Source organism: Siphateles boraxobius, unplaced genomic scaffold (assembly GCF_051911475.1).
Source record: "Siphateles boraxobius isolate OS27281-9 unplaced genomic scaffold, OSU_SipBor_1 24, whole genome shotgun sequence".
Lineage (NCBI taxonomy): Eukaryota > Metazoa > Chordata > Actinopteri > Cypriniformes > Leuciscidae > Siphateles > Siphateles boraxobius.
In genome coordinates, this window is record NW_027508855.1 from 10,600,147 (window position 1) to 10,623,950 (window position 23,804).

Consider the following 23,804-nt stretch of genomic DNA (forward strand, 5'->3'; position numbering starts at 1 on the left):
GTTGATTTGCATTGAGCTGCAGTATCCAGCATCTGCAAACACACAAGGGGTAAGAGAACAGCATTGTGTCAGGCATTTAAATGAGATGTTTTATTAAAGACTAGATCTTCAATCGCCACCAATCGCAGCTCTGGGAAACGCGGTTCAGTTGTGCCAGTTTCAGGTATGGGGTGAGAGAATAGAGAAAAGATAATGCTATTCCACATTCAGCCACTTCTAGCAGAGGCCGCAGAATGGATCAAAGGCTTCAGTGCAGGCGACTGGAGTAGAGGTGGACCTCAGATTCAACTACAGAGGAGCCTAACAAAAGGCCTGCAGGCTCTGTGCTCTTCTGTTAATTACTCAAATGAAAGACCAAGAGTTGCATGGAAAAGGCTAGTGAGTGACAAACTGTATGTGACCTGCAATAACAGTGTTTCATGAGGTGAAGTTGAGGTGAAATCTAAAGCAGGATTTATCAAACTAAAGTTCATGAACAGTTGTTGAAAAGGTTAAATAAATAAAGGTAAATAAAATGTATACAGGTGCTGGTCATATAATTAGAACATCATCATAAAGTTGATTTTTTTCAGTAATTCCATCAGCTTGGATATTATATTCATTCATTACACACAGACTGATATATTTCAAATGTTTATTTCATTTAATTGTGATGATTAAAACTGACAACTAATGAAAATCCCAAATTCGGTATCTCCGAAAATTAGAATATTACTTAAGACCAATACAAAAAAAGGATTTTTAGAAATGTTGGCCAACTGAAAAGTATGAACATGAAAAGAATGAGCATGAACAGCACTCAATACTTAGTTGGGGCTCCTTTTGCCTGAATTACTGCAGCAATGCGGCGTGGCATGGAGTCGATCAGTCTGTGGCACTGTTCAGGTGTTATGAGAGCCTGTTATGTTATGATAGTGGCCTTCAGCTCTTTGCATTGTTGGGTCTGGCGCATCTTCCTCTTCACAATACCCCATAGATTTTCTATAGGGTTAAGGTTAGGTGAGTTTGCTGGCCAATTAAGAACAGGTATACCATGGTCCTTAAACCAGGTACTGGTAGCTTTGGCACTGTGTGCAGGTGCCAAGTCCTGTTGGACAATGAAATCTGCATCTCCATACAGTTGGTAAGCAGCAGGAAGCATGAAGTGCTCTAAAACTTCCTGGTAGATGGCTGCGTTGACCTTGGACCTCAGAAAACACAGTTGACCAACACCAGCAGATGGCATAGCACCCCAAACCATCACTGACTGTCGAACGTTTACACTGGACTTCAAGCAATGTGGATTCTGTGCCTCTCCTCTCTTCCTCCAGACTCTTGGACCTTGATTTCCAAAGGAAATGCAAAATTTACTTTCATCAGAGAACATAACTTTGGACCACTCAGCAGCAGTCCAGTCCTTTTTGTCTTTAGCCCAGTCGAGACACTTCTGACGCTGTGTCTTGTTTAAGAGTGGCTTGACACGAGGAATGCGACAGCTGAAACCCATGTCTTGCATACGTCTGTGCGTGGTGGTTCTTGAAGCACTGACTCCAGCTGCAGTCCACTCTTTGTGAATCTCCCCCACATTTTTGAATGGGTTTTGTTTCACAATCCTCTCCAGGGTGCGGTTATCCCTACTGCTTGTACACTTTATTCTACCACATCTTTTCCTTCCCTTCGCCTCTCTATTAATGTGCTTGGACACAGAGCTCTGTGAACAGCCAGTCTCTTTAGCAATGACCTTTTGTGTCTTGCCCTCCTTGTGCAAGATGTCAATGGTCGTCTAGATTGTGTAGCCTACAGAACTAGACTGAGAGACCATTTAAAGGCCTTTGCAGGTGTTTTGAGTTAATTAGTTGATTAGAGTGTGGCACCAGGTGTCTTCAATATTGAACCTTTTCACAATATTCTAATTTTCTGAGATACTGATTTTGGGATTTCCATTAGTTGTCAAAAACAGAGAAAATATCCAGGGAGCGGCAGTTCTGTGAAAATATCTTGTTGGTGCCAGATGTCAGAGGAGAATGGCCAGACATGGTTCAAGCTGATAGAAAGGCAACAGTAACTCAAATAACCACACATTACAACCGAGGTCAGCAGAAGATCATCTCTGAACGCAGATGGGCGTTCTTAGCTCCTGTCAGCTAAGAACAGGAAACTGAGGCTATATGCACAAGCTCACCTAAATTGGACAATAAAAGATTGGAAAAAAGTTGCCTGGGCTGATGAGTCGCAATTTCTACTGCAACATTCAGAAGGTAGGGTTAGAATTTGGCATAAACAACATGAAAGCATGGATCCATCCTGCCAGGCTGCTGCTGGTGGTGTAATGGTGTGAGGAGTACTTTCTTGGCACATTTTGGGACCTTAGTACCTATTGAGCATCATTTAAACAATACAGCCTACATGAGTATTGAGGCTGACCATGTCCATCCCTTTATGACCACAGTGTACACATCTTCTGATGGCTACTTCCGGCAGGAAATGCCATGTTAAAAAGCATAAATCATGGTTTCTTGAACGTGACAATGAGTTCACTGCACTCAAATTGCTTCCATAGTCACCAAGTCTCAATTCAATAGAGTTTGGGATGTGTGGTGGAATGGGAGATTTGCATCATGGATGTTTAGCCGACAAATCTACAGTAACTGTTAGATGATATATCAATATGGACCAAAATCTCTGAAGAATATTTCCAGCACCTTGTTGAATCTATGCCTTGAAGAATTAAGGCAGTTCTGAAGGCAAAAGGGGGTACAATCTGGTACTGGCAAGGTGTACCTAATAAAGTGGCCAATAAGTGTGTATGTATATTTACAGTATATATTGGAAACATTTTATTTGATTTTTCCCCAGCATGTTTGTGATCACTAACCGACATCAGATAACCGTGAAAATGCAAATATGTTATTAAATGATTTAAATCTTTACTTAAATTTCTAAAGCGGTACTTTCAAATAAATATATCAGGTCAAAAGGTTTTGGCTGACAAAAAAATTTGGGTAATGTCTGTTCTAAAGCATGGAGCGTTTCACTATGGGTCTATCATTCAGAAATTATTTTATTATTTAACAAATATACAGATTTAACATGAATGCAATTCTAAAAATAAACTATATCTGTGGGAAAAAAAATGAATGCCTCATGCAAAACAATCTTAGCACACTTACAGCAACAACAACAAAAAAAGACTTTTGCATGTATGTTCGGACTTGGTTAAGGGATTAATTTTGTGATAATGACCTGGACACATGAACATGAAATGTAGATTTTAGTTGAAATTATTATCTAACTTGTAGCCTAGATTAGTGTAAACATTCTAACTTATTAGTAAAAAAACAATAACTCAAATTACAACAAAACTATGAATCAGAGTGACCTGCAATGGGTGCAAAAACTTGCAACATCTACATTGGATTTATATTAAAATGTAAAAAGTCCCTCAAAAACAAATTTTTGACAAGTTCTTTGATGTATATTATCAGTTGAAACCAAAGGGCCTCCACTAGTGACCACCCGTCCTGCTTTGTGTTGTACCGCACAGCATTTTCACATCTTGTCCCGCACGTCGCATATTGAGAAAATGTCCCACATTTTCATCAGTCTGTTGGTTTTTGAATATCATATTAAGAAAACGTGCATGCATTCTTTTGCCTTTTTAAGAAAGTATTTTATTTATTATTTTTGCGGCGTAGTTTTTCATTTAACAGCGCTTCGTCAGATGTACAAACACAACAGCTGTTTTTAAAATCCTATCCAATGGTTGAAAGCAAAGGAGTAAACACGGTCACTATTAGTGGGTTGTGACGGCTGTCGATCAAAATGTGGAGCGGTGATTCGTTTAATGCGTTCCCTGTCAGAAAACAAATGGATAATTCGGTACATTTAATTAATGTGCCTGCTGTGGTTGTTTGAATTCACATCCTTTCTGAAAAAAATATTAAAGTTTTTGTTTTAAAATATTCTTTAAGACTGTCAATGATCTAAATTCATTTTTGTTTATATTTTATTTGTTCATTATTTATTTTGTTGGATTTTAATTGGACTTGGTCAGAACTGTTTCAAAAATAGTTATCTGCATGCTGCCTGCTGCCTCTGGGCTCAGTGATGTTGAATTTAAATGTCATGTAAAATAAAGACATGTTATGTGTGATGTAATGGTGTTTTCTGGAAGGGACTAAAGAACAAAGAATTTTATAAGCTGAAAGGCAGAATACAAATGTTTTTATTAAGTTAGATTTCAGGTTATCTTTTAGTATTGGTAACATAAACTTATAATCGTCCACATTTGGTTTGTTTGGTCACCCTAGCCTCCACTGGGATGTAGATTTAAACTTTAAACCCGTCGGCGTTAGGACCTTACAGCAGCGTCGAGCTGAGTGGATTGTTCGATTGCATCCTTCACACTGTTTCGCGAATCGCGATAATGTCAGCACGCCTGGTCTCTCTCATCGCTTGCTGCATAACGTTTTTCCAATCTGGAAATGCTCAACTGGGAGAGTCTAAAGTAAATGACAGACCTTATGAAGTCCTGCTGAGACAAAATTTGGGTAAGACATGACACACGCGACTGATCCTGTGTCAGGCCTTTCGCATTCACGATGAGTGAACCTGTCAGTGTCATTATAACGTTACATCATGACATCACAGTTTATCACTGATTCAGTTTTAGAATACCGACGTTTGCACATTGCTAAATTTGACTCAGTTAAAAGCTTAAAATCATGTGGATTTCACCATAGGAGCCTATTTTGCACTATATATCAGCAGATTTATTTGATTTGTTTGTTTATTTTATCTTCTCCTGCAGTTCTTCTTTTAAGTGTTCTGTCCACATTGTTGGTGATCATGATTGGAATGGCAGTTTGTGTCTACAAACCTCTTCGACGCAGGTGACAATCCCTATGGATGAAAGAGAAAGACGACGGAACCTGAACACTACTATGGCGAAGGCTTGCTTCTGAATATTAATGAGCCAATTATTCACCATTGGCCAAGAACACCGCAACGTCAGCACGAACGAATTACTTAATAGTCGCGATTGAAGGTTACAAATCAATATTAGTATGACCAAATTTGGGTGAAACCTTTCGCGTCTACCCCTAAAAAACTTTGTCAATATAATCTAGGTTACATCTCCATGTGGATTGTATAAGAAAGTAATGAGTTAATTTAATAAGTTGTTAAAATTGAACACTATTTCAACCACATATGTTTTCCACAGTGTGCTCAGTTTGTAAGCTGCTAAACTGTTTACTGTCTGAATTTATACGTAGGCTATTTATTTTTTTAAATTAATTTTTTATTTTGGTGTATTTATTGTAAGATGTTCATTTGACAGCTTTGGCATGTCAGACCTCTTGAATAGGCCTTCTGAAATAAATTTCAAAACCTGAATCTGTATGAATGTGTTCAAAATAAAGAACTGAATGCATCAATGCCTAATCAACACGTTAAAATGTTATAGTTTAAATTACGTGTAATTACACTTCTGTAAAGTTAATATGCATTTAAAAGCACTATGGTTGTTTTTGGTATCAGATCGTAATTCAATGGTAGCCTACTGAATAATTAGCTCTAAACATAAGTATTTCTCTCTCTATCTTGCCTGGTTAAGTGTTGTCTCCTTAATCCCACCAGCCCCTGTGTGAATTTCTTCTTCTCATTAGGGAAGAGAGAACGCATCCTCCTAATCCAGTCACATGCATCAAGATCGTCTGCTGAGCAGGTTATCTCTCCCTCACACAGGTTAAATAGATGACAGATGGATTCTTATGAATATATTTGCCTAATGGTTTTCATCACATTTTTAGCAGGTGGTCCACAAGCCAAACACCTGCTGAGCTGAAGTCATGAAGAAGGTTGCTTCGGGTAATTTGTCAACATAGCACAAGACACTTGAGCTGATTAAGTCAAACAATCCAAATGAGTGAAGAAAACAATTTCCTGTGAAAATAATTAAAGGCTTTTAAAGTCAAAAATTAGTAAGCTGTAGCATTCAGGGTCATCTTGCATCATGTAGCACAAGATTTATATAGTAGCTAAACAGGACTGATATGAATTCTGACTTGATACATAAAACAATAATTTGGCAGTTAGACAGAAATTGTTACAATAGGTTTGGGAAGTAAACAAGTCGATCAACTTGCACCTACACTGGAGGACAATTAGCCTATAATTTATATAAAATTACATGAATGCCAACCAAGCTGCTGGTCTACATTCACTTTGTACTAAATCAATTCCACTTTCCATATTTAAAGGAATAGTTCACCCAAAAATGAAAATTCTGTCATCATTTATTCACCCTCAAGTTGTTCCAAACCTGTATGAGTTTCTTCCTTCTGCTGAACACAAAAAAAGATATTTTGAAGAATATAGGTAACCAAACAGGCCAAGGCCCCAATAGCTGCGTTTCCACTGTCGGGCCAGTGCGAGCCAGGGCTTTAAACAGGCTGTGCCGGGCTGAAAGCCTCGGGCCAGTAGCACCAGGCCCAAAATCAGCTGTGTTTCCACTGTTAGGCCAGAAGCCCGACATGAAGTCATTCTTCAGAAGCTCGAAGAATGACTTCCATATGAAAAAAATAATAATACTATGGAAGTCAATGGGGCCCAGGAATTCTTTACAATACAGATTGTTTCAAAGGAGCTTTACAGTGATAACAGGGAAATAATGCAACAAAGTTTGTTTTGGCTGTACAGCAGAGAAGAAAATAGAGTCATATTCCAGCTTAACTAAGTTCAGTGATTGTTATTTCTGTTGTAAAAAAAAATATTAATTTAGTTCATTATACAACCGCTCTGGAGAGAACAGGGATGTCATAGTCCAGCTCAGTTCAGTTTTCATATAATGGAGGCAGATCAATAATATTGTTGAATATTACATTTACATGACGCTTTTATCCAAAGCGACTTACAATTGCTATATATGTCAGAGGTCGCATGCCTCTGGAGCAACTAGGGGTTAAGTGTCTTGCTCAGGGACACAATGGTGTGTCACAGTGGATTCGAACCCGGGTCTCTCACACCAAAGGCATGTGTCTTATCCATTGCGCCATCACCACCCATATTAAGTATTAAGTGTCCCCAACTAAGCAAACCAAAAGCCAAATGCAACAGTGGCAAGGAACCAAAACACCATAAGGTGACAGAATGGAGAAAAAAATCTCCATTATTCTCCATTCATATGGTTACTCATATTCTTCAAAAAATGTTCTTTTGTGTTCAGCTGAAGAAAGAAATTCATACAGGTTTTGAACAACTTGAGGGTGAGTAAATGATGACAGAATTTTAATTTTTAGGTGAATTATCCCTTTAAGACAATACTTGCTGTGACCATAACTGTAGGCCTACAAAAAACGTTTATATATCATTATGTAAAACCCTATCATCTATCAGTAATTAGCCTTAATGTAAAGTTGGATGCATTTGACACTCCATAAAATTCCTCCAAGTCAGCTTCTTTAAAACGGTTCCCTTTACTTGCACGTGATCTCAATGAAATCATGATTTCATTCCCAGAGACGGCTGAGATCACTGCCTCAAACCACTTCTGACATACAGCTTTCCTCATGCCAACACATGCCACTCGAAGCTCTGTTGAGATGAGGTGCCAAGACAACCGTTCACATCTAACGCAGGGACCTATTCAGAAAATGTCACATTACACAATTTCTCTCAGAACCTGAGTGATGTACCCTCGTGTAGCCTATCAGGGTAATAAACTATCAAACCTCATTGTTGCGACAAGGAGAATGCTTAAGATCTCAAATGCTCTTTTTAGAATAATGTTACTGTAATTGTCACAGATCTAATTGGTTGAATGTGGGACGGAAAACAGAACCAGAAATACCATTAACACTTTCCTTTAAGAATATTCGTGATGGATACATTTTTCAAAAAAGACGGGGGAAAAAGACAGTTTGTTATGCATCAGAACAGTGCCATCTGTTGGTTTGTTTAATAAAATTCATGAGACACATGAGATGGGTAGATTTTCCTGAAATAAAAGTTAAATAAAAAATAAAGTATAAAAAAAGAACCATTAAATTAATATATCTTGCTATATCTATATATATATAAACTATACGTTTAAAGTTTCAAACATTTTTCACTAATAACCAAAGTAAAAATTACTAAAAAAAAACACTTGGTTTGATCTGATCAATAGCTTTTATGCCTTTATTATTTGATTTTCCATGTCCATGCAGCTGTCACAGTTAATGAAGCGTCAAAAAGTCAATAAAGTGCTTTTATTAAAGTAAAAACATCTTTGTGTGTGTGTGTGTGTGTGTGTGTGTGTGTGTGTGTGTGTGTGTGTCAAACATACATCACAGTTTACAAATGCCTTCAGGATTTCTTCAACATGCTCAAACAGGATACTTTAAACTTGCATTTTGCAGCAATGACAATATACCAAGAATCAAACCAATACTAACCCTGCTAGGGTAAAGACCATTAAACATTTTGGCAATTAGTTAGTTAAGACTTATACCCAAATACCAAAAGTTAAATTAGGTTTTAAATAAAGAATGAAAATAAATTCTGTGTTCAAGGAATAATGATGTGAGGATAATCGTAGCCAGAACATTTGATTCATTCTAGGCTGTTATTAATGCAGCATAAGAATAAAATCAGGAAACTAAAATCAATGTCTTGTTATTAGAACATCCCTATTATAAATGCAAGATTGTGGCCTCAGATCCTTGTTTGCTACAGAAAGAATAAAGCAATATAAATGTCACAAAATTATGAGGTGACAGATATAGTCAAAATCGGTTCAAGCACACTGGTTCATACAAAAAGTAGTGAGAGAGATACTGCAAGCTGTAAGTCAATAGTCAATAATCAGATGTCTTTCGAGCCTCACATGGCTTTAAAAACACTTACAGGAAGGAGTCAACAAAAGAACAATCAAGACATCAAGAAAAAAAAAAGAAAACATTTTTGCAACAAAATAAATAGCACTGTCAGCTACAAGAGGAAGGAACAGCATGAGATTCCCTAAATATTCCCAAACAGAGCAGGGCTGGTTCTTCCACGTTTATCAATTATCACATTTATCAGAACCTCAGTCAGCAAACAATGCTGTCCAACCACACACATTTCCACAGGCAACCATTTTAACGCCACTTTCCGAAACAAAAACAGCCGGTTTTCTCGTCACACATTCCCCTAGTCCTTTAGTGTAGCATGAGGTTTGGTTGGTGCCAGAAAAAGTGACCCAGGAATGCCACATTCATGCTTTGCATTACAACATACTTTTGGCGATCCAAGCGGTTTTATTGTATCATTTTACAAATTAGGCAGACTAAAAGCTTGAGGCGTATTGGCTTACATCGGACAGCCCCTTTCAGGAATATTCCGGTCTGTATGAGTGCCTCTTACTCCAGCGAGGCACAGTGGTGAGGATTTATTGCATTTACAGTACAGATGCTTCAGTCAGAAGTGGTCTAATGACAAAAGCACACAGAGGGTTAAGAATGGTACAGTCCTACTGCTTTGTGTAAAACATTCATTTCTTTCACTTTCCTTAGCTGTGTATAAAATGGTTTTAAAGGAACCAATGATCAGTGATCAGTTTAACCCTGAGATACAGTATTAATATAAACCTAAAGCTAATGTTAATGCAAAAAACCTTCCTTTCTATCAAAACCAACAAAAAATGTATCTAGTCATTACTGTCAAGATGTACAACAGGTTCATGTTTGGACTGTCAAGGACATCACAACCTTTCTACCACATAATGTTAAAAAAGCAGCACTGATTTCTTATAAAATACATGCGTGATCACCTCTTCAAAGGAGGGAAAGAAAGCAGAAAGAAGTAAAAATCATGAAAAAAAATTGCTTATTTTTTGGATAAGGAAGCAGAACCTTTCAGATGTCGGCTCCAAACTGAATATGTAATTAAGTGTAGTCGTATGTCAGTGCCAACAGAGAGCTGCGTGAATCTGAAGAAAGGTATAAATAAAAATGTTTTAATGGTTATGGCAATAACAGGAACTCCCTTTGTCTTTCCTTCCCTCATCTTACTCCGTCACTTTTCCATTAAGGAGAGTTGTAAAATCCTCTCTAATTCCTCTTCTTCTTCTTTCCTTCTCCTTTCTTCCTCCTCCTGTGCCCGGGCCGAAAGCTCCATAGCCAATCGCAGGTCAGTGTCGGGGCTGGAGGCGGAGACAGAGCTGGAGAGCGTGGTGTCACTGAGGTCTACTAAAACTCCCTCAGACTCAGACCTGTGGTTATGTAACAGAACATAACACAATTTAAGAAAATGTACACAGGAATGAACAGAGCACTTACCTATACATTTCTTCTGCTAACTAGACTACTGATAAAAAGGCTGGGGTCAAAGAGATTCTTTACAGTTAAACGGCTATATTGTGAAATAGTATTACAATTTAAAATGACTGTTTTCTACTTTAATATATTTTAAAATGCAATTTATTCCTGTGGTGGCAAAGCTGAGTCTTCAGCATCATAACTCCAGTCTTCAGAGTCACATGATCATTTAGAAATCATTCTAATATGATGATTTGGTGCTCAAGAAACATTACTTATTATCAATGTTGAAAACAGTTGTGCTGCTTAATATTTTTGCGGAAAGTGTGACATGTTTCAGGATGTTTTGATGAACTGAAAATTCAAATAAATAGAAAAGATTTGTAACATCATAAAAGTATTGATTTATGCATTTCTTGAAAAAAAACAAACCACCAACCTCAAAACTCTTTCCCTTAATACGACGTAACTCACTGCTTGACTAACATAGTACAAAGCATCGTTGAAGAAATAAACTAGGTAGTCACGACTGTTTCCCGAAACCGTATTGTCGCAAATTGGTCGTTCAACCACGTTGTTTAATGATGTCACGCACGTGGTGGAGAGTAATAACTACTTTTAATGAATCTGTTTAATATCGAATTAATGCTAGATGTTTTGCTATAAATTACAGACATGGCATCTGAGGACTATTTCTAATTTTTCTGAGTTATTTTGCTTTATTTCCAGATTTAATCATAGGCTCATTCTTAAGTACTAGAGCACATATGCACACTCTTCAAAAATGGTGCTTTAAATCTCTCAACAAACTAAAAGACGTAGCCTAAATTACATTTGTATGTATTCTAATTAAAAATATATATATATTGTACTGAATGTTAGCTTGCTTATTTTGCTCAAGATAAGGATTTATTGAGAACAGGGCCGGAGTGGGGCCACTTTTCAGCCCGGGAGTTTCAGGTCCAAGACCGGCCCACTTTTTCCATGGAGGAAATTGGATAAATGAAGCAACTGTTCAGCTCTTACTATTGTGTAGTTTTTATTAATACCATGGTTCAACAACAATGTAAAGGTTAAATAATAATTCACTTAAGCTGAGAAGTTAACAAAAAATATCATGGTTATTATCATTTTTCTGCATGGGTATCAAATTGTGGTAATTTACTCCTTTACTACACCCACTTCTGAACAAACAATAGATTTTGGTTTATAATGTACCGTCATATACTGCTCTTTCTTAAAATTACAGAGGGATTCATGGATATCTACTTTTGTTACCCTGTAAATCAGAATATACTGTCAATAGCCTTAAAAAAATGACTTTCACCATGTTTTTTGGAATAAAATGTTATATAAATCAGGCTACGAATAATATATTTACAAATCCCTCAGTAAGTACAAGACTGGAAAGTGTGGTGTATATAGGTGCTACTGAAGTGGAGATTTCAGACTTGGAGTATGAGAGAAAGGTCATTTTGAGAAAATGGGCTTTAAAGATTTAGCATCAGCCAATGAGATTGCGCATTCAGAGTTAAATCCCCCCTTTTACTTTCACGATTGTTTGCTGATAAAAAGGAAATGACCATATTTGGATCCGACAACATTGTACAGGAGAGAGAGAGCTTTCTAACGGTGTGTGTGATGACAGGGTGCAGACAGCGATCGCGGAGCAGCGGGAGGAGATCGCCAACTTTTGATGAATTTATGAGAAATCTACAGACGCAAACAGACAAAGTGTTGTAAGATAAAGACCTAAATGTGTATTTCGGACTTTTTTTCACCACAAGTCTGAACGAAGACAAATAGGCTACCCCAAAATCTCAAAATTGACCAGTAAAAAAATTATGTTTTTGCCTGCCGTGTCTCGCCTTAATTATATTTAATATTTTGCTTGTGAATAGTTTGACATGCTAATCATTACTAGGCCTATCTCTCTTTACCTGTTGCCACTTGTGTTTGTCCTCTTGAAAATAAATTTGTAAGCTTGGCACATTTGGCTGCGACCTCCTCCAATGCCTTTCTTTTTTTCAACCTGGCTTTTTCAGCCCCTCCTGGCTTCTTCCTCCCATCCATCCTCCCTGACCCGTACAGTTACGGTAGGGCCGGCCCAGCTATCGGTATTCGGTAGCCTATACTACCTGAGAAAAACGTTTTGAAAAAGACGGGCTATGGACCCAACCAACTCTATTTGGAAGAGGAGGGGAGAACTCCCTTACATGGTACAACCCATGCAGAGGCTGCGCGCTGCGGTGTTAGAATGCATTCGTGTTGCCTTTAAGAGAAGATAGACAACGTGACAAAATGTAAAAAAATACAAATAAAAAAAAATCCTCGACCGGCCCAAAAGTGAAGCGGCCCACCGGGAATTCTCCTGATTCTCCCGATTACCCACTCCGGGCCTGATTGAGAATCACACAACTTTGCGATGCTGTTTGCGAATGTTCGTTGGAACTATGGTTTCGGGAAACACAGACTCGTTGAACTATGCTGATAACAACAGAACTTGCAACCATAGTTGGCTAACGATGCTTTTGGGAAACGCACCCCAGTATGTGTAACTCTATTTGCCCCAGAACAAAAGACTAGACATATAATGTAGAAATTACCCATCACTCAACCGGTTCATCATGGATTGTGTCACCTGTCCATCAGAATCACTCAAGGTTTCCTACAAAAAAGACCCACCACCAGACTGCATGTTAGAGACAGACAACATCAAGAATTGCACAAAATACAGTCACAGGAAGCTTTCTTACCTGTGAATTAAGTGCACTGGACTCAAGCAGGCTCTGGTGAATGGCGTACTGGAGAAGCTCTTCATCATGGTGCACTGGGTTGTAATGGCGTGTGTTGGAGTGGCGGTAGCCTCCTCGGTGGTGATAGTGTGAAGGTGCCATGAACACAGACGGACACACCTCGAATTGAGCAGGTTCTGCAGTAGCAACTAAACAACATTTAGTGAAAAATACAATATGTTAGAACATTTGCCTGCTGGATCAATCCAGATCCAATCCAGCACTTCATATTAAGTATGAGATTACTCATTCTTAATATGAAGTGAAGTGCTTGAGATGGTTTGAGATTGATACAGTTTAAGGCATAGTTCACCAAAAAAGTTTAAATTCTGTAATTTACTCACCCTCAAGTTCTTCCAAACCTGTATTAATGTTGTTCTTTTGTTGAACACAAAAGATGATATTTTGAAGAATGTCAGTGACCAAACAGTTGGTGTACCCCATTGACTTCTATAGTAATTATTTTTCCATACTATGGAAGTCAATAAGGCCCATCAACTGTTAGGTTAAACATATTTTTCAAAATATCTTCTTTTGTGTTCAGCAGAAGAAAGAAATTCATATAGGTTTGAACCAACTTGAGGGTGAGTAAATGACGACAGAATTTTTGGTGGAACTATACCTTCAAAAGTTATTCAAACAGACAAGGAATAAATCAATCAATTTCCAAACCTGAAGCCTGGTTGTCACTCTTTTCTTCTGTAGGTGTGGGTGTAGAAGCTGATTGGTTGGTGTCCAGAGGCTCATCTGTACTGCACTTGTTGACGTTTCCAAATGTGATGCGGGCATTCAACACATGGAACAGTGGGATTTCTGTAGGAACACAACAGAAATAGAACCCATGATCTAGTAATATTGAAGCCATTCACACAAGCAATACACATAGTTGATATCTGTATTCTCTGTCTGATGACCAAAATTTAAGCAGAAATGTTTTACAAAGTTTTCTTTAAAGACAACACCTATGTTCAGGCTTGAAACATTAAAGCAGTCTTGAAAAACAGGAAAGTTAGATTAGTTAATACGAAACCATTTTCCATACATAATTTGCAAACTTTTTAGATAATTTAATATTCAAGCTGAAAGATGACATTACAAATGTAAATTTTAATGCTGGACAGGGTTTAATTTCAGAACTGAGGAGTAGGGCTGTTTGTTCTTCTTTTTCATTCTTCCTCTCACCGATCTTCACAGGAAAGCCAGGGGGAAACCTGAGGTTGATGAAGTCCTTGAGCCGGGCAAAGTGAGTGCTGGTGCGAGCCATCAGGTCGATGATGGGAGTCACCTGCTCCACCAGAGACAAAGGGTGCTCCTCGCTCATCCACAGGGTGCCTTTAAACCTGAGAAGGGGTTACAAAAACTCAAACCATTTTCTTCAATTCTTCAACACACACACGAGAACCCAAAAGATTGAGGTCAGTAAGACTGTAATTTCACAATGTAACTGTTTTTTGTCTCTTGCATTGTCATTACAAGATCTTGACTAAAAATAGATTGTTACACCTGGATCGTTATTTCAGTGATTATTATGATTCTAGCATGTTTTATGTTTGGCTAACCCCAATTGATGTTGTGTGTAGCTTTTCATTTCTTAAAGAGGTACAACGATTTTTGGTCAAGATCTTGTGTTGACAATGCAAGAGTCCAGCACTCTGTAAAGTCTCCAGAACATCCCAAAGACTTTCAATGAAATTAAGGTCTGGATTGGCGCCAATTCATGAGTGAAAATGTCTCGTTTAAGAAATGAAAAGCTACAAACTCCATCAATTAGGGTCAGAAGAACTGTTGCAAAACATAAAACATGCTAGAATCAAAATAATCACTGAAATAACGATCCAATCATTGACTCTTAAGCATTTGCCTATTTAAATCCAAACCGCGACCTTATATTTGGCTAGGCAGTGTATATGTATGTATATACATTTACATCTTTTTTTATTTGAAAAATTTTTTTTTTGTGAGGTCGAGTGAATGTCCTGTCTTACTTCTGTGTTCTGATGGTGAGCTCAAAGGGTCGACCAATATCTCTACCCTGCAGGTCGAAGTTTGGGTTAAAGTACTCCTCTGGAGTAATAGCTGTGGGGTTTGTGGCAGTGGCAAACTCCATAGTCATGTCCTGTAATCATACATAGAAACATAAAATACAGAATCCTTCCAGCTTTGTAAAATACAGTGGTCACAAAAAACACTGGGAGACACTTAAAGTCACCATGATATCAAAACTGACAATTCTTATTTCTTAATGCAATCTTGCAGTATTTATTATAAATGATTTCAAATGCACATCCTGTGTCCCCATCATCTTTAATCAAAATAACTCCATAACTTGGAGCAATATTTCTTCTCTGATGACGCATTTAATGTCGCGAGGGCAGGATAACCTGTCACTCACATGAGATCTCAGCAATAGCAAAACACAACCATCCAATTAATTTCCGATTGACAAAATCAAGTCTCGCTCTACATTTCGTAGTAACAATGTTGTTTACTCAATGCATCACAATAGGGAAGAAAAGACTATCGCAACTTTGTTTCATGTTGACTTTAAGCCACATGGAAGTATGAATGTCACTGAATTAGATGAAGTATCAAACCAAGATTAATTTTTTTTAAAGAAAGATGGCACAATGCACACATTAAAGGAGCTGTATGTAAGAAATGTATTTCAGTTAATCATAAAATGGCCCTGATATGTCACTAGACATTAAGAAATAATGTTCATTTCAAATACTTATATCACTGACAACAATAGTCCGGCCAGGATATTGTCATTTAAAAAGTGAAGTTGCAGCCCTCAACTGATGTTGATGTTGTCATGTTGTGATTTGGTCTGATGTGCCACCCTCCAACTATCTACCAATCACGAAAGTCAGTAGTGTTGCGGCATCCGGGTTGCCAGCTCTGCGCTATAGTTACCACAGCTGCAGCTACAAACGTGTCGGAATCGGATAAAAAAAAAGTCTAACATTGCGAACCAAAAAAAACACGTTATGAATCCAAAATACTTTGTGACAAAGTCAGACATAAAACAAGGATCTGTATAGGAGATGCCTTTGAAAGATGGAGACGGCTGAAAACGGAGAAGAATTTGAAGACAGACGCCAACGTTGCTAATTTTCTCCTGGACAGATAAGATTCATCTATGTTTGGCTAACTTGTACTTGATGTAAATGGACATTTCAAATATTCATGACAGTCGAACAAAGTTATGCATGTTCGTGCAAAGTAACGTTACGTTAGCTCCTATGGAGGAGGTGGGTCATCAAATTGAAAAGGTAAGGAATTGTTTGGGTAATAAAGACGGCGAGTCGTCATTGCTAACATTAGCAATGCATTATCAGAGCCCGTTTCTCTGTCATTATGCTGAGACGCTGAGGAAAACAACATTAGCACGCCCATTATTGTTTATCATGCAAGTTCTACAGCCAAAAATAATAGAATGACATGAAATCTTTCACATTTACTTGTACTTACGTTAATGACAGATACCTACCATTACAAGTTAGACTAACAGCTACTGTTCTAACAATGTACCGTCACATACGAGCGTACATCTTTATGATTATATTTGGCTAATCGCCATTAGTACATTTTTGCGATATATAATTACTCTCTCATTTGAAGGATAAACATAATTAACAGAAAAAGCTTCTTGTAGCAGCCTACGTTCCTGCTGGATCCTGCAGCCTATCTGGCAACCTCGAGTCAGGGAGGAGGGAGAGGGGATACACCGCTCTACAGTAATTTGAAAGTGATTGCAGTACCAGTTTTGGCCAAATTCTTACATACGGCTCCTTTAAGCATAACAATCCGCAAAATTAAGTTTGTTAGGTTTCAAATTACAAATCAATAGATACTATTCAAAATATACACTAAGTATTTGGAATATGTTCATAGTTAATGTAACGAACTAGAGAAGAAAGGATTCATAGACCCACTAAAAATCACCTTGAGACCTGTTGGTTAAAACTCATTTCTAAAATGTCTTAGAACTATTAAGTTATTTCTGAAAAATAAATTCAGTGTCCGTTAGGTGTGCTCGTCTTACCCCTTGAGCACCGAACTGTTGTTCTACGGTGCCGAGTAAAGATTCCAGAACATTCCTTTCACCTGTGGAGATCATCAAAAGCATCAGAAATTGATATTAATCAATTAACATAACAGAGAACTGCAGGGAACAGCCTATTGACTCTTTACCACCGACAGGGTGCTGGATCCCAATGTGGAAAAATTTCATGTGCTTTCATTGGTGGAAAAGCAATTATGGGCTTCAAACTGATCCCTACAAACTGAAACTAATAATGTCAGAGGCCAGGGGACTAGATCACATTAGACTGCTCCTCAAATCTGTTTACAGCGGAAACACAAATCCAGTGATTGTCGCATGTTCAAATAACAGACATTTTGTTAATATGTTTGTCAGTCCACACAGCTGCTCCACTTAATTTTCTCTGTCCATCTAGTCAATGTGTAAATTGATTGTTATAATTTTAGCCCATTCCATCACAAGCAGCTTGAGATTGCATAAACACGCTGAATCCAAATACTTTATGTTACACTGGTTAAACAAAGACTGTGGTGTGCTAGATTGTTTGTTTGCTGGTTATGTACTGTAATAACATCAATTAAGTCAAAACTCATCCTTCAAGTAAGTGGAAACATAGGTCGGTTTTGAGAGATTAGCAGTTTCCCGGTCGAGCATCAGCACCATTTTGGTGGAAAAAGGGTATGATATATATATAGTGTAAATCTTAAAGTGGGTTAATTACTTTTTATCCTGGCCTTCTCCTCGTCTGTGAGGTGCTCCGTCCTGGTGCGAATCACAACGTTCACATTGTTCACTGAAAAAACCTGCCAAAAGCAGCATCATCACCCACAGGACAAAGACTGCCTTATTCTTTAACTCACCACTCTAAAAAGAGAGTCTGATGTTTCTGAAGATTAACTTTTCACTTTGGAGTATCTGTAATTCTAAAAGAGCTCATTTTCTCCTTCCAATGATTCTTAATGGTATTACAGTATAGTTCATAAACAGCTGGTTGATGGCTCACCTTGGCTTCAAATCCATTTACTACTTCTGTTCTGTCTGACCTCCATCCCCAGATACCGGATTTAGACCTGAGCATAGAATTAATGTTTTAATAGCATCTTTGATTTAAACTTCAGCAACAAAAATGGTGTTAAGAGTTCGATTTCAATTAATCAATTCAGTTTGAGTCAATGTTCAAAAATATTCACCCAAATCCATATATTTTCATATACACTATTGTTCAAAAGTTTGGGGTAAATTTTTACTTAATGAAATGAACACTTTTTTCCAGCATAGGATGCATTAAATTGATCAAAAATGACAGTAAAGACACTAACAATGCTACAAAAATATATATATTTCAAATAAAAGCTGTTCTTCTGAACATCTGATTCATCAAATAATCTTGAAAAACATGAACTAGGGGTTCCACAAAAATATTAAGCAGCACAACTTTTTCCAACATTGATAATAGTAAGAAATGAGCACTAAATCAGCATATTAGAATGATTTCTGAAGGATCATGTGACACTGAAGACTGGAGTAATGATGTTGAAAATTCAGCTTTGCCATCACAGGAAAGTAGAAAAGAGTTATTTTACAATGTAATAATATTTCACAATAATACACTTTTTACTGTATTTCAAATAAATACAGCCTTGGTGAGCATAAGAGACTTCTTTCAAAAACATTAAAAACAAAAATGTCTAACTGACCCTAATCTTTTGAACAGTAGTATATTTATTAGAAGTAAATAATATATACGTGACCATACCTCTCAAACGCAATGTCCCTTGTGTCCAGATACGTGTTAACAATAGGTGTTGTCAGCCTCTTGGCAACTTCCTGTTCAGCGGGCTGCATGGAGTCCAGAGTGACATCCTCGATCTCGCGGGAGAGATCAAAGCGCTCAGTGTCCACCACCTCATCCTCGTGATTAACTTCCATCAGCTCTGTGCAGTTGTCTGTGAGAACACACATGTTACTGATCAATCACAAATAAACATCAGGCATATTATTCATCCTCATGCAAAGTGCACTAGTGAACATACAAATGTGAACTTCGTGAAGGCTTCAGAAGAATTCACAGCACATTTGCCAGAACCCCACCACCAAATGAATGTGTAAACTACAGATGGGCGAACTAGACTAGACAGTCAGAGAGAATAACTAACTCTCTTCTCTGAAGATATAGCTTCTTCTTCCTCTGATCCAGGTCATGTTGTCAAAGCCCAGCAGGGTGGTGTCCACTCTCAGACTGGCCCCACTCTTCCAGATTCTGCAGACATCGCTGGGACACACGCGGGATACCAGAGGAACTGGAGTGAGAAAGAAGCACAAGATGAGGATCATTCAACATCCCAGAAAAGTCACTAGGATTAATGAAAAAAAGAGCACTTACTCCAGCTAGTAAACTCCCACTTCATCTCCATGTAGAAATCTGGAGACTGGGATAAAAAGAGGTTCATTACACTTCAGGCCCTTTCACATGACTTGCATCAGGGCTTCAACCAGAAGCTGCTCCTGGCTAAATTTAGGTAGGGCGGATTCTTGGTCTTAGCTCTATTTTATGATAGATATTTTGTAAAATGTATATTCGCTAATCGCTGAAAACATGCATAACACTCTTGGCAGAGGCATTATTCAGCCTTAGGGTGGAGTTCTAATGTTTATTGACAAGCTTTAAGTGCAGATGACACACGTATAGAATGCTATCTTAGTATTGACTTAACGTAATATTTGTTGCCTCGGAATGTTGTTTTAGAATATTACAAGTGGAGGAATCCGGTGAGGAAAAACAAAGTCATGTCTATTCTCAGAACAAACCTTAAACACAGCAGGACTTAAGGCTATTTATATGAGAATGTTTAAATTAAAGGATTTATACTTTCATTTATTTGACAAGCTACTCCACATAGGACGAACAGAAAAGCCAACTAGTTACTGACCTGATGCAGACTAATATATATATTCATATATATTGAAGCTTATGGCTTCAACACAAGCGTCATGTGCCACTTAGACTTGCATATAAAAAGTGTTTCAAATAGCACCACAGAAGGGCAATTTTATAAGGTTGTTTGGTAGCAAGAAAGCATATGCAGTGCACAGTGAAAAGTGAAAGCAAAAGCAAAAGTTACAATATTTGAGCTTAGAACAGAAAATGCCTGTGCCAAATGAAAAAAAGTCTGATTGCTGAAAGAACAAAACGATATTACTTTGATGTTAACACACAGAAAGGGTTTTGTAATGGCCGGCTAGCTAAATCAATGGCAAAAGCATAATATCATTTACACACTACCATTCAAAACATGGGGTCAGAGTCAGTAAGATTTGTTTTAGGAAATTGCAAGGATGCATTAATTTGATAAAACTTGACTGCTTATATTAACGAATGTTAATAAATACAGTTCTTTTGAACTTTCAAATCCTCAAAGAATCCTGAAAAAATGTATCACAGTGTCCACAAAAATATTAAGCAGCACAATTGTTTTCAACATTGATCATAAGTAAGAAATGTTTCTTGAGCACCAAAACAGCAAATAAGAAGGATTTCTGAAGGATCATGTAGCACTAAAGAATGGACTAATTAAATTGTAATATTTCACAATATTATGGTTTCTACTGTATTTTGAATCAAATAATTGCAACCTGGGTGAGCATAAGAGACTTCTTTCAAAAACATTAACAAATCTTACCACCCCAGTTCTGAACAGTATTGTATATTACACAATATGGACTCAAAATTCACAAAAATAATAAACAGGATCAAATGACAGACGCACCTCTCGGATCTTGCACAGTAGCTCTGGAACGCCACCCAGCGCAGTGGAGGCTTTGACATAGTCTCGCCGCTGGAGCACCAGCTGCACCATCTCAGGATCTCCTGTGCTAACCGCTTCCTGCAGCACTGTACAGAAAACAAGATATATTACATATTTATGCTCACCCAAGGATATAGACTTGTAATGGAAAGGTAAACATACTAGTCTAAAACTACTATATAGTGCACTATAAATCACATTTGACAAAAAAAGACTAATGACCAGTAAGGAGGTGATTATTAGAGAATAATGCTCGCTGCATCTCGGAAAAGCTGAAACAGATGTACTAAACACTTTCACTGGCTGGAAAAACCACTGATGACACAAGCCGAGGAAGTGGTGGTGTTAATAGTTCTAATGGCATTCTTGTGAGAGCCGATGCAGTTTACTTTGAAGACTGCTATGTCTTCAAACCGCTATGGCTTCATTCTCACCTGTCCAATGTTTGTGATTTTCTTTGGAAACATCCGCGCCGTGTCTGATCAGCACTCTCACGGACTCCAAGTGTCCAAGTGAAACGGCCAGGTGCAGAGGGGTCCGGCCCCGGGGATCCACCTCTTCAATGTAACTCTGAAAGGAGTGTAAACACAGACAGTTCATATCTTAGGGAGGAAACTGAAAAGGGGCAAAAATCATAAGCATTGCTGCATGGCTTGTGGGTAGAAAGATGAATATGTGGAAGGCAACTATAACTAACCAGAATATTAGACCCTCTTCCTGTGAAACGATGTAATGATGTCTGATTTATCAGTCACCTACAGCATGGGGCTTTCAATCTTTTAGATGCCACAAACAGTGGGGAAAATGATTATTTGATCCCCTGCTGATTTTGTAAGTTTGCTCACTTACAAAGAAATGAAGAGTCTATGATTGTTATGGTAGGTTTATTTTAACGGATAGAGACAGAATATCAAACAAAAAATCCAGAAAAAACACATTATATAAAGGTGTACAATCTGGTCCCTGACGTTTGACAGCTCTTTGGTCTTGCCCATGGTGGTGGAGAGGTTGGAATGGAAGAAAGATTCTGTGGACAGGTGTCCACGGACATTAGGAGTACTTTCTTAAAGTGACAGGGCTATTCTGTGTTCCACATGGGCACATAACCAATCTGTGGGAGGCAAAATTCTTGCTGGTTGGTAGAGAACAAAGTACTTACCTCATTCGATCAAATGCTAATCAACTTAATTACAACCCCTATATAATTTTTTTGTGTGATATTCTGTCTCTATCCGTTAAAATAAACCAACAATAAAAAGTATAGACCCTTAATTTCTTTGTAAGTGGGAAAACTTACAAAATCAGCAGGGTATCAAATAATTATTTCCCCACTGTACCCACAAATATGATCATCCTCATGTGAGGGACCACCCATCCTAAAATTTCAAAGGCATCTATGTATTTAAATGTATAAAGACCCCATTTATACTTTGAAAAAGAAAAGCGATAAATATGTGTAAAATATTATTTAGTTTCGTTTACGTTTTTTTCTACTAACTACAGTACTGTTAGAGTAATTATTTATTATAAAACATTTTCTCTTATTTTTACATTGAATTTCTTTCAAACTTTCCCACGGAACCCAATTTAAAAAGCACATCTATAGCATGGTGCAGTAAAATGAATCTCTACTGTTATTAAGATGAGCTCACCAGCTCTCCAGTGCACTGCAAAACAGCAGGGCTGTGGCTAACAAGTGGATGGCAAGCTGATGAAGCATTTTACAGTAAGATCCAATAATGCACCAAGCCCAATTTTATTAGATTATTAAATACATGACAAGCATGTTATGACATCCACAGGAGGCAGAAATCTCTCAGCGGTCAAATCATTGATTCATTTTACCATTAGCTTCATAGAGTGTAACGTTACAGACATCAGCAGCATTTACGGATATCTCACACATAAGTTACCGTCTGTAGCTCTTTTTCCAGCTTCCTGTAATCATTCTCCCACACCAGGATATGCAGTGGAAACCTGAGGCTGAAATCCTCGACGCTGGCAGCGGAGGCGGATAACATTCTGGCTCGATCAAACTCTCCGTGTCTCAGCCTCCAAAATCAAGAGCCAGCCTTCGAGCTAGCTACTGTCATGAACCATCAAATTTCTTCATGCGTTCAATTAATTTTTGATAAATATACAGAGACTCTGACTATTAAACAGATGAAGACACCTAAGCAAAGACGCTGATAACCCAACCAACTTTTTCCAAAATAAACTTTTGAAAAACAAGGAAGTGGCAGGTTGAAACTATTTGGGTAGGGGTGTATCCAGTCATATGAAAAATGGTTCCCCCAAACCCTTTTGCATTTAGTTGTATTTATAAGTAATGTTCTCAACATAAAATGGTCGATAAGTGCCTAATTAGCTATATGCTCTATCACAAAATCGTAAAGGATAAATTATAATTTTTTTCTAATTAAAATTGAAAAGCCCAACGCTAGACTAAACCATTCCAAATGAAGAAGGGGTGGTCGTGTTATAAAATATAGCTGAATTCTGTTAAATTAACGAGTGAATTTTGCGTAATCTTAATTCGATTAAATAAGATAAAACAAAAATGTTTTCAAATGATACATCAATAAATCATCTTAATAATTCATTTAAAAATTCGTTCGCCTGTGAGGGTAAGCGCGACGCCGCCTCTGTGTTTTAAATGATCTTTAGCTCATCAGGAGCGGCTCGCGACTGGAACCGCTCCTGCGCATGCGTGGGAACGAACGTAGTATGTTATGAAGATCGCGTCCTAGATGTCTTGCATTTCATTTTCCAACACTGTTTGGCTCATTTGAGTTTGCAGATATATTCCAAACATAAAGAGGATTTATTTGTTTTCAGACGTATTTATTCAATATAAGCGTCTCACTGCCTGTAAATAAATGGAAATGAATAAAAT

At 37.7% G+C, this 23,804-nt stretch overlaps 1 protein-coding gene across 3 annotated transcripts; it reads right to left on the reverse strand.

Annotated features, from left to right (window-relative positions):
* Window positions 1–8,132: 8,132 nt before the first annotated feature.
* On the reverse strand, window positions 8,133–23,581 carry ankrd13a (ankyrin repeat domain 13A). 3 transcript variants are annotated; one of them, XR_013206869.1, is made up of 17 exons: window positions 22,822–23,303; window positions 21,343–21,478; window positions 20,870–20,994; window positions 19,486–19,531; window positions 19,259–19,402; window positions 18,859–19,048; window positions 18,106–18,172; window positions 17,824–17,905; window positions 17,103–17,164; window positions 15,040–15,170; window positions 14,237–14,394; window positions 13,727–13,867; window positions 13,016–13,203; window positions 12,866–12,927; window positions 10,014–10,213; window positions 9,855–9,931; window positions 8,133–9,431 (listed from the first exon to the last, which is right to left on the reverse strand). XR_013206869.1 is itself a non-coding variant. In XM_077241372.1 (16 exons), exons 1-15 carry the CDS (start codon window positions 22,927–22,929, stop codon window positions 10,018–10,020), a joined length of 1,836 nt encoding a protein of 611 aa, XP_077097487.1. In that variant the 5' UTR covers window positions 22,930–23,303; the 3' UTR covers window positions 8,133–9,931; window positions 10,014–10,017. The 3 variants fall into 3 exon arrangements, 2 of the variants coding, with proteins under 2 accessions (XP_077097487.1, XP_077097486.1); XM_077241372.1 differs by having other exon boundaries at window positions 8,133–9,931; XM_077241371.1 differs by having other exon boundaries at window positions 8,133–10,213; window positions 22,822–23,581.
* Window positions 23,582–23,804: the final 223 nt, after the last annotated feature.

What these genes read in the sequence shown, in the direction of transcription:
- ankrd13a (XM_077241371.1), bottom strand. Translation starts at nt 22,929, where the DNA reads ATGTTATCCGCCTCCGCTGCCAGCGTCGAGGATTTCAGCCTCAGGTTT. An exon ending in AGGGACATTGCGTTTGAGAG is followed by an intron (nt 18,173 to 18,858) that starts GTATGGTCACGT and finishes TTCTATGCTCAG; the next exon opens with GTCTAAATCCGGTATCTGGG. An exon ending in AACAGTTCGGTGCTCAAGGG is followed by an intron (nt 15,171 to 17,102) that starts GTAAGACGAGCA and finishes GTATGATTACAG; the next exon opens with GACATGACTATGGAGTTTGC.